The sequence below is a fragment of the Curcuma longa genome, chromosome 16, assembly GCF_044706935.1.
Source record: "Curcuma longa cultivar G26 ecotype Majalengka, Jawa Barat chromosome 16, ITB_CL_G26_1.1, whole genome shotgun sequence".
In the NCBI taxonomy this organism is placed as follows: domain Eukaryota; kingdom Viridiplantae; phylum Streptophyta; class Magnoliopsida; order Zingiberales; family Zingiberaceae; genus Curcuma; species Curcuma longa.
Window position 1 is genome coordinate 7,868,420 of NC_133876.1, and position 9,845 is coordinate 7,878,264.

Genomic DNA, 9,845 nt, shown 5'->3' on the forward strand with positions numbered 1-9,845 from the left:
TACACGGCTACATATGGCCAGAATAAGGACAACACGTCCAATGAACACACATACATACTATACTAACTTACCACGAGAAAACCAAAATTGTATAAGCAAAATTCCATATGAGTCGTACAATCCATGCAGCGGAAAACACGATAAGAACCACATCTACGCAAATACCAACGTCAGTGTATAAAAATCTATATATATATATATACAACCAGATCAAAATACAAAAAATGAATAAACCAACACATACTAAATCTTCGGATGTGAGATGAAAGCAGCCGACCAATCTCCAAGCTCCAAGAAAACCTATCTGCTACCTGGGGAGACAGAAAACTCCAGGGTCTGGGTGGTGAGTATAAAATACTCAGTGGGTACTAGAAGGAAAGTGTACAATATAGCAAGGTATCGAATAATATAAGCATGGATGTCAAACAGTATACAGTTTCAACATGATATTACAGGAGCAAGGTATAATATGAGATTCATGTATGCCATGTCATACAAATGCAGAAGTCATAGCCAACAAATGCAACAATCATGGTAAGCAAATATAACCACAGCAAACGTATGAGTATAGTAAACTAATCCTACCAGCGAATGCATGTCAAAACACACAACAAACATCACAACCACATACAAGTCTCTGTCCGCACTCTACATTCCCCAGTCACTCTCCCAGAGCACAGTGAACTGAGGGGCCAGACAAGACAAAATCAATATAAGTCACTGTCCGCACTCTACACTCCCCAGTCACCCCCTCTCGGGGCAGTGGACTGAGGGGCCAAACAGGACCTAATTGAATGCAAGTCCATGTCCGCACTCTACACTCCCCAGTCACCCCCCCCTCGGGGCAGCGAACTGAGAGGCCAAACAATACATTGCATACTTTTTCATTTACCAAGATTAAACATGATAAGTCAACATAGACAAATAATACTTAAAGGAATCGCAAGGATAGCAACTAGATCATGTCAAAGTTAACGGTAATTGTCATGAATATCAAGCAACGAATTAGATAATAAACCAATGAGGATAACAACAAGGAACTCATGCACTATAAAAAAAAAAGAAGAGACCTGTGTTGACCAAGCACAGGAGTACCCACCAACAGGTATACGAAAGTGATCAAGAGACTAATCAACAACAATAGAAAAGGAAAATATGCACTGGAAAGAGAATAGATCTGTATTGACCAAATACAGAGATTACCCAAAACAGTCCATTTAAGTACAAGTTAATGACGCCAATAACAAGAAAGCCAGAGGAACACTTATATATATATATATATATATATATAATATAATAACCAATGGGATCTATGAGAAAGCTTCCCAAATTCAAGGTGAATCCTAAAGCTTAGAACTCCATATGCTATTGCACTGTTGTTGATAAAAATTCTTCACCATTTCATTGCTAAAGAAGGTGAGACACACTGGTGTTTCCTGAAATCAACACAAAAGCAGCCAGAGCAGATAAATATGTATCACCAGAAATATAAAAAGACACCTCATTGCATCTTCAATATTAAGATTCTAATGCCATAAAAATAAACTGCCAGAGAAGACGAATATGCATCAGCAAAAGGAAAAAAAAAGAGCCTTGTTGACCCTCATCATTAAGATGCTAATGCTATAAAAATAAACTGAAACATCAAAAATAGAATCACAATATAACTGTTGAGTTATGATCATACCTTCATCTCCCAAAAGTTGAATTTCCATCCAGGTGTCCTTTGCTCGGAGTCATCAACTTTGACCTTGATCCCTGCTTTAAGAAGTAAATCTTTGAGGGAGGACACGACATCCATCACTCCACTTTTGTCATCAGCTGTCTTCCAGATTGGTACTATCACAACCTGGTAGTTAATGATATTAACATTAATATAACCTCAAACTACAAAGAAGAGAGTCAAAGATGATACTAAAGCAATATATTTATTGGACTTAAATCCATCGACATAAATTTTGATAGACTGTATCCAATAGGATCAAGGAGACATATAGGTGTGATGCATTGAATATGTTGTAAGTAGAAAGCAAGGTAAAGCAGCAAGTAATTCTGGGAGGAAGCATTAATTTAGAGAGTCCATTCTTCACATACATAATAAAGGAACAAAACCTAGAGCTTCTAATTTCAACCTGACTGAATGACAATAACAAAGCCAAGAAGAAGATCTACTTGTATTGGGGCAATCCTGGGAGGAAGCATTAAACCAGCATCATCTCCATGAGTCATGATGATACCACCAACAAACCGGGTACTAACAGCCCATGAAGTCTGCCAAACATGTTGCCTTTGACCATTTTCATCAGTGAACTGGAAATCAACATTTCATGTTAAAACCCCAAAGTATCCTGGCATGCATAAATCATGAAATTAAAGCACAAATATATGAATAAGAATGGAAAAAATAACATCTCAGAATCATGGACTTTATTAATGCAAATCAAATACACCGTGAAGGTAATTTTTCCATTTAGGGTTCCCCTAGAGTAGCTTTAAGTAATCACCTACAGGCCCTGCACCAGTTGAATGTCGCAGGAAGTAGAAAAGTTGTATGGCCTGTTGCACCCTTTATAGAAGAGAGTAACATATCAGAGAACCATAAGACTTAGTTAACTACATTATTTGGTAACAGCCAACTTGTGAAAAACACAACTAAGTTTTCCTTATCTGAAGTAACAAAGAATGTACCATAAGAAAATATATTGTACAACTGATCTATTTCTAATAAAGTGGAGGTGCACACTTCCCTCTTCAAACAACAAAATGTATGTCAAAACAAAAAAAAAAAAAAGGTAGATTACCTGTGTCCCAAAAGCACGAGAAAAGTTCTGGCCAAGGTTGTGGCTAGTTCCAGCTTGTAAAGCCTTATTGTCACCCATCATAGCCTCAATAGTATAGGTTCTTGCAGCACCAGCAAATGTCTCAGCCCTCGATTTTCTACCTGCAATAACAGGTATTGCAGCTTGCTCATAAGCAAATTTCTTATTTCTGTAATGCCTGCGGCAAAATAATTTCAAATAAATTAAAATGTGGTATAACCAATCATCTGTAATGCCTGCGGCAAAACAATTTCAAAGAAATTAAAACATGGTAAAAGTTAATATTTTTCCAGAATGTAGATACTAAAACCTACCTCCTTTTCTGCCTCTTCAGCTGTGGCATGGGCTGTATGTCCCTCCTGCCAGAGGAATTCAAGAGTCCTCACAAAAGGTTTAGTCCTCATCTCCCATCTCGTGACATTAGCCCACTAAAAGTACAGCACTCGATGCTGAGATGCAAGTTGGCAAAATTGTATTCAAGAAGTGCAATATGTAAGAATAGCACCAGTTATATCCTAACCTGGTTAACCATTAGAGGAAGATCCCGGTAGCTTTGAATCCATTGAGTAAACATGTGGTTTACAATGGTCTCACTTGTTGGTCTAACCTGCCAACCCTCAAAAGCATAAGTAATTCAAACATTGAATTTTCCTGATTGCTTACAAAGCATTGTGTTGAACACCTACTAAACTGAACGGTACATGGTAAACAAGAAGAAAAACTGAAAAGGTGCTACTTCAATCATATGCATACCACAAGCTTTTCCTCAAGTTCCTTGCCCCCTCCGATGGTAACGAGTGCAAGTTCTGGACTGAAACCCTCAACATGACTAGCTTCCTTCTTTATAAATGAATACGGAATGAACTGCAACAAAAGGACTCATGAATGAAAACATTTGTAAGTGTATAAATTGGCAAGAATATCCAACAAAGCCTCGCATTTGATACGAGTGAGACACGCATCATCACACCTGAGGAAAGTACATATTACTGTGTCCTGTTTCTTTGAACTTCACATTCAGATACTCCTGCAAGGGGGGAAAAAGGAAACGGATGAATACAAAGTCGCACAAAGAAAGGCAACAACTTTTTCAATGATTGAAAGTAGAAGAATAGCCTCACCTGGATGGCTTCCCATATGGCGTATCCGTAGGGCCGGATGACCATGGTGCCGCGGACGGGGCCGTAGTCAGCGAGCTCGGCGCTGGCAATGACATCGAGGTACCAGGAGTTGAAGTCCACGGATCGAGGGGTGACGGAGCCCTCGTAGCTCAAGGAGGGCTTACGGTCGCTCGAGGGCGTCGCGGACGACGATACCTCTTCTTTGGCGAGGCTGCGGGCGGAGATGCCTTTGCGCGCGCCGCCTCTGGAGATGTGGGCGGAGTGGGACCTGGGACGGAGATGGCGGAGGCGTGAGGTGAGGGAGAGAGGGCACGAGAGGAGGGACGGAGGAGGGGAGGGGGAGCGGAGGAGGGAGAGAGATGGGAGGCGGAGAGGGAGAGCCCCCATGGGCATGGATGAGGTGACGGCACAGAAGAGAACTGATCGAAGGCTAGGGGTTTCTCATTTCTCAATCCTAATCGGGTACGGATCTTTAAGGAGGATCCTATAATCCACTTGAGACATACGGATAACGGGTGACCATTCGCCCGGATCCAATTCTCAGCATACTTTTATGAAAAAATCCTGCAAAATTTAAAAATAACGGTTTGTTACTGGGATTTTCTTAATGCTTCTGCATTATTAATTTATTATTATTTCTTATAATATAAATGTTCAAATTTCGTCTGTCTAATTTTGGAGTTATACTATATTGTACATTTTAGATCCACACCTTTATGATTTTACTTTTTTATTTTTACACAAATAACCTTGTACCAATGAGATATTTTCCATCTTATAATTCTAAAAAAAATTTCATATATTTTTAATATAAAATTTTAATTGTATCCCAACATATCTATCATTTTTATTTCATTCATATCATACAAATTTAAGATTTTTCCCTTGATCCGTCTAATTTTTAATATTGATTTTTTTAAAAAAATTGTTGTAACTCGATGACCTAAATAAATATTTATCACCAAGTAAGGACAGTGATGGTGAAAATAATTTAGCAATTTCGCCTACTAGAAAATTAAAAACACACACACATTGGATCTACTGACAGATGGAGCCACGTTTTAACTGATCCGAGCTTTAGGGTTCAATAGTTGATGACAGTGGAGGATTAGGATTCTTCCCTATCCCATTCGGTACAGAACAGAAGAACAACAACCAATTCGGCTGCTAGCACCACGAGACGGCGAAGCTTCGCTGGAGAACCCCTCACAGCTTGGCACAATCGGAGAAGACGTAGGCGGATCCTTCAACCGCTGGTCTGACACCCTACTAAATCCACATCAGGAAAAGGAACTAGAAACCGACCCTTACCTGGCCTCATTTCCGGTGACGGTGACTTCGAAGACGACTGGCGACCTCCGCTGAACCACAAATGAAGTCCGGATGCTTTCCCTGCTGCAAATCGCAGACAGGGATCCGACGAACCTCCGGCGCTTCTGAGGAGGTGGATGAAGTGGACTGTCACCGGCTGCCACCGCTGGAGCAAACCACTCACAGCGGAGCCGGCAACAGAGGAAAGAAGGAGGACGTCGATGTCGCAATCGGAGGAGATGCTGACCTTTGCTTTGCACTGAACAAAGAAGAGAAGAGGGACAGCGAGGCGCACAATGGGGGCTCAAAACCGCGGCAGCGATGAAGAGGAGAAGAGAAACAGTGCTCGCGATTTTGGGAGCATTGTAGCTTCCCAAAATCACGAGGAACCCTTGTTACTTAACCGGCCTTCGCTTTTTAAACCCCACCGCTGGACCGGCTGGATTTGGAGTGAACCGGTGCTTAAGCCGACCCTTGCAAAACCCTAGCGCCTTTTGTGTTGTTGCTGCTAAACTGAACCGGCAATTGAGCTTGAACCGATTGAAATTGAACTGAACCAGCAATTGGACCGGAATTTAATTTGGGCTAAATACATGAAGTGGGTCGGATGAATGTGGGCTTGCTTTAAATGGATTGGATGGTTAATGGGTTGAACTTTGGTTTGGTTCAGCTCAATCAACTTGTTGAACTTGACCTGAACTGAACTTGGGTTGGACTTGAGCTGAGACATTCAATTGATTTAGCTTGTATTTACCTTGTGTTGAGCTGATTCTTTTGAATTGATCTAAATTGATCTTCAAACCGCACACAAGTTGAACCATCAGCTTGGACCAAGTTGATTTCGAATCCGATTGAACCAATTTGACTCTGTCTTGACTCGGACTCGAACCAAAAATTGATTTTATTCAATTTGACCCTCCAAAATTTGTTATCTTCGTCTTAAATTCCTGCAAACATTAAAGATCACAAATTAATATCCATAAATTCTCATGATTTAATGCAATTTACAATAAAAACTAAAAATTCACCAAAATAAAGAAATAGTCCAAAATTCCTATTTATGATATGAAATGCAATCCAAATCGATCCAATCTAGCACCAATTTATCCGGTAAAAATGTCAGTTATCACTTATTCAGCATGGTCGTCCCACCGAGCACAACCCATGGCCATTTAATCAAAACCCTAACATACCCCCGTGCCAACTAGCATGGGCCATGTTAGGTCAATGCCCTTTCTCCCAACACGTGACACTCCCCCCCCCCCCCCCCCCCCCCCCCCTCAGTGTCAGTCGGCATGGGTCGTGCCACGTAAGCGACACCCTACTATTTTTGGCAAATTCGTCAAACTTGGTATGTTTTGAGGGATATAAAAACCCCTAGAAGTCTCATGATCTGAGGAGGAGGTGGCATGAGGCTGAGGAAACCTTGAAGAACTTGGTGGAATGCCAAGTAAAGCACTAATACTTCTTATAGCTGACACAGAGTCCGTCCCCCCACATGACTTCTGCAACAGCCTTGATAGATCTCTTGCATGATATAGTCGGTGTCCTTGGGACCAAGGAATTTGAGCACGGGGCGAGAGAAGGCACGCCTATATAGATTATCCCCAATCAAGGTAAATTGGATCACACGTCTTTTGAGGAGTTGTGCTTGCTCACGATCGTCCAATAGAACTCCCTGTTGAAGGAAGGAAATAAGCGGAGTACGCCAGTCGATCATGTTATCTCGATCGAGTGCTTGATTGATCTGAGCAATTAGTTGGACTCGAGCTATTAGATCATCCAAAGTCTAAGTCGTGCTTGCCATCTTTGTTAGCTCGTCCGTTTTTTGGTTTTTGGCTCAGAGGATCTTTTAAAGCACAACCTCTTGGAACTCGAAGTTCAACTTTTCAAAGGTCTTTGTGTACCAACAAAGCTGATCGTTCTTGTTCTCGAAGGTCCCTTCTAGTTGTTGGGCAACCAGTTACGAGTCCGAGTGAATGACCCCTCGGAAGGCGCCGACCTATTTAGCTAATCGAAGGTCAGCCAATAGTGCTTCATACTCATCTTCATTATTGGAGGTACAAAAGTGGAGTTGGATGACCAATTGAAATACACCCCCTCGAGGTGAAATCAATAACACCCCGACTCCACTACCTTACTTGGTCGAGGAACCGTCCACAAAAGCTTCTAAGTTTCTTCCAAATATTGATCCAAAATTTCTATTAGGTAGTTGGCCAAGGCTTGGGCCATAATGGCAGTCCGTGGTTAATATTGGATGTTGTGCTCATTGAGTTCAGTAGTTCATTTGACTAATCTTCTCGAGGTCTCTGAATTAACCAGTATATGTCCCAAAGTGCTATATTGGTGAGAATTGTGATAGGATGAGAGAGAAAATATGACCCTAGTCAGCGGGTTGTTAGTGTTGAGATCGTCCTGATATAATGCGCGTGTTTCACATTTCAGAAAAGTACGCAGCAGAAATAAAAACGATAATAATTATAAATTTATCACAACACTCATGCATAGTAGGGAAACAACAAGTACGTGACATAGTAGAAAATTTAAAATTCTACCGAATTAACATTTTACACGTACTTGACGTATGACGCTTAGCGAGGAGGGCATCAATTGCATGGTCCTCAAATAGATTCCCAACGAATTTTGCGATGAAAAAAATTTCGTTATTAAATACTCGTGTGGCCGTTGGATGTGAGGGGAACAGATCTCAACCATTGATTAACTGATAGCAATCAATTATTTTCAAATTCGTTTAAATGGATCGAGCCTTGTTTCTTATAAGTAAATTGTTTTTCTCACTCCTCCTAACATCGCACCCCCTCCCCTCTCCTCTCTCTCTCCCATTCAAATGACTTTTTTACTCTTTTTTTCTTTATTTTTTATTTTATTTATATTTATTTATATTTTTTAATTTTTATTTAGTTTTATTTTTAAACTAATTTTGTTTATTATTTTTCATTAATACTTATATATTTTTAATTTTATTTTTAAATTAATTTTGTTTATTATTTTTTAATTTTATTTAATTTTTATTTAGTTTTATTTCTTTAATCAATTTTATTTATTTTTTTATCAAATTTTTATTTTATATAATTTTTAACATGGGTAAAAATCTCTCTTTTTTTTTTAATTATCTTCCTAATTCGACACTTAAATTACCCCCATCCACTCTTGATAGATGTCAAAACCTTCTCCCCCTTTAAATCATCCCTCCCTCCAATCTCATATAATACATGTCAAAATTTCTAATCCTTTTTAAATTACTCATCATCCAACCATTGACACTTGTCAAAACACTCCCTCCCTTTAAATTATCCCTATTTCAACCCTTGATGTATATGCCAAAATCTCTATCTCTTTAAATTATCCTCCTTCGAATTCTTGACATATATCAAAATCTCTCATCACTTTAAATTACCCTTCTTCCCCATGACACATGTCAAATTTCTCATCTGTTTAAATTAAAAATAAAGTATTAATAAAAATAATAAATAAAATTGATTAAAAAATAAAGTTAAACAAAAATTAAATAAAATTGAAAAAATATTGTATTGATGAAAAAATAATAAATTAAATTAATTAAAAAATAAAATTAAATAAAATTTAAAAAATATAAATATGAGAGTTATTTTTAAACAAAATTAATTAAAAATAAAATTAAATGAAAATTTAAAAATTTAAAAAAAGAGAGAGAGAGAAAAAGGACAGAATGGTAGGGAGAGAGGGAGGAGACGAGAGAGGGTGCGGGTGTCAGAAGCAGCTCTCTTCCTATAAAAGGTAACGTTCTCCCCATTTCCCCAGCTCGATCCATCGTGGAGACGGAGAGGCAGTCTGATCGGGAAACCACGATGTCGCCGGACGAGTCTCCTCCCGCGGTCGCTTCCGACACTAAGGTGCTCCCTCGTCTTATTCTCTTTTCGCCGCTCGTTCTTGTAATGATCTTGTAAGGTTTTTTTTATCTTTTTATTTTACAGCGCTCTGACCGTAGTAAGAGGATACTCGAGAAGAAAAGGAAGAACTCTGCAGCCGCCACCACGAAGAAGGAGAAGGAGGAGGAGCAATGGCTTCCGGCGTCGCCTTCGATGCCTCCGACGGGCAAACAGAGGAAGAACGGCAACGAGAACAAGAACAAGAACAAACGCACGATGTCGCCGGACGAGTCTCCTCCCGCGGTCGCTTCCGACACTAAGGTGCTCCCTCGTCTTATTCTCTTTTCGCCGCTCGTTCTTGTAATGATCTTGTAAGGTTTTTTTTATCTTTTTATTTTACAGCGCTCTGACCGTAGTAAGAGGATACTCGAGAAGAAAAGGAAGAACTCTGCAGCCGCCACCACGAAGAAGGAGAAGGAGGAGGAGCAATGGCTTCCGGCGTCGCCTTCGATGCCTCCGACGGGCAAACAGAGGAAGAACGGCAACGAGAACAAGAACAAGAACAAACGCACGATGTCGCCGGACGAGTCTCCTCCCGCGGTCGCTTCCGACACTAAGGTGCTCCCTCGTCTTATTCTCTTTTCGCCGCTCGTTCTTGTAATGATCTTGTAAGGTTTTTTTTATCTTTTTATTTTACAGCGCTCTGACCGTAGTAAGAGGATACT

At 40.0% G+C, this 9,845-nt stretch overlaps 1 protein-coding gene across 1 annotated transcript; it reads right to left on the reverse strand.

Moving 5' to 3' along the window:
* Positions 1 to 1,343: 1,343 nt before the first annotated feature.
* Positions 1,344 to 4,337, reverse strand: LOC141846990 (proline--tRNA ligase, chloroplastic/mitochondrial-like). The gene is made up of 10 exons (XM_074735000.1): positions 3,941 to 4,337; positions 3,790 to 3,846; positions 3,573 to 3,683; positions 3,340 to 3,426; positions 3,134 to 3,247; positions 3,040 to 3,055; positions 2,802 to 2,992; positions 2,173 to 2,310; positions 1,688 to 1,849; positions 1,344 to 1,436 (listed from the first exon to the last, which is right to left on the reverse strand). Exons 1-10 carry the CDS (start codon positions 4,331 to 4,333, stop codon positions 1,344 to 1,346), a joined length of 1,362 nt encoding a protein of 453 aa, XP_074591101.1. The 5' UTR covers positions 4,334 to 4,337.
* Between the last annotated feature and the right edge of the window lie 5,508 nt (positions 4,338 to 9,845).

Coding starts and splice junctions, on each gene's coding strand:
- LOC141846990 (XM_074735000.1), bottom strand. CDS start 4,333: ATGCCCATGGGGGCTCTCCCTCTCCGCCTCCCATCTCTCTCCCTCCTC. Junction 3,847..3,940: donor CCATATGGGAAGCCATCCAG/GTGAGGCTATTC, acceptor CCCCCCTTGCAG/GAGTATCTGAATGTGAAGTT. Junction 3,427..3,572: donor AACTTGAGGAAAAGCTTGTG/GTATGCATATGA, acceptor GAGGGTTGGCAG/GTTAGACCAACAAGTGAGAC.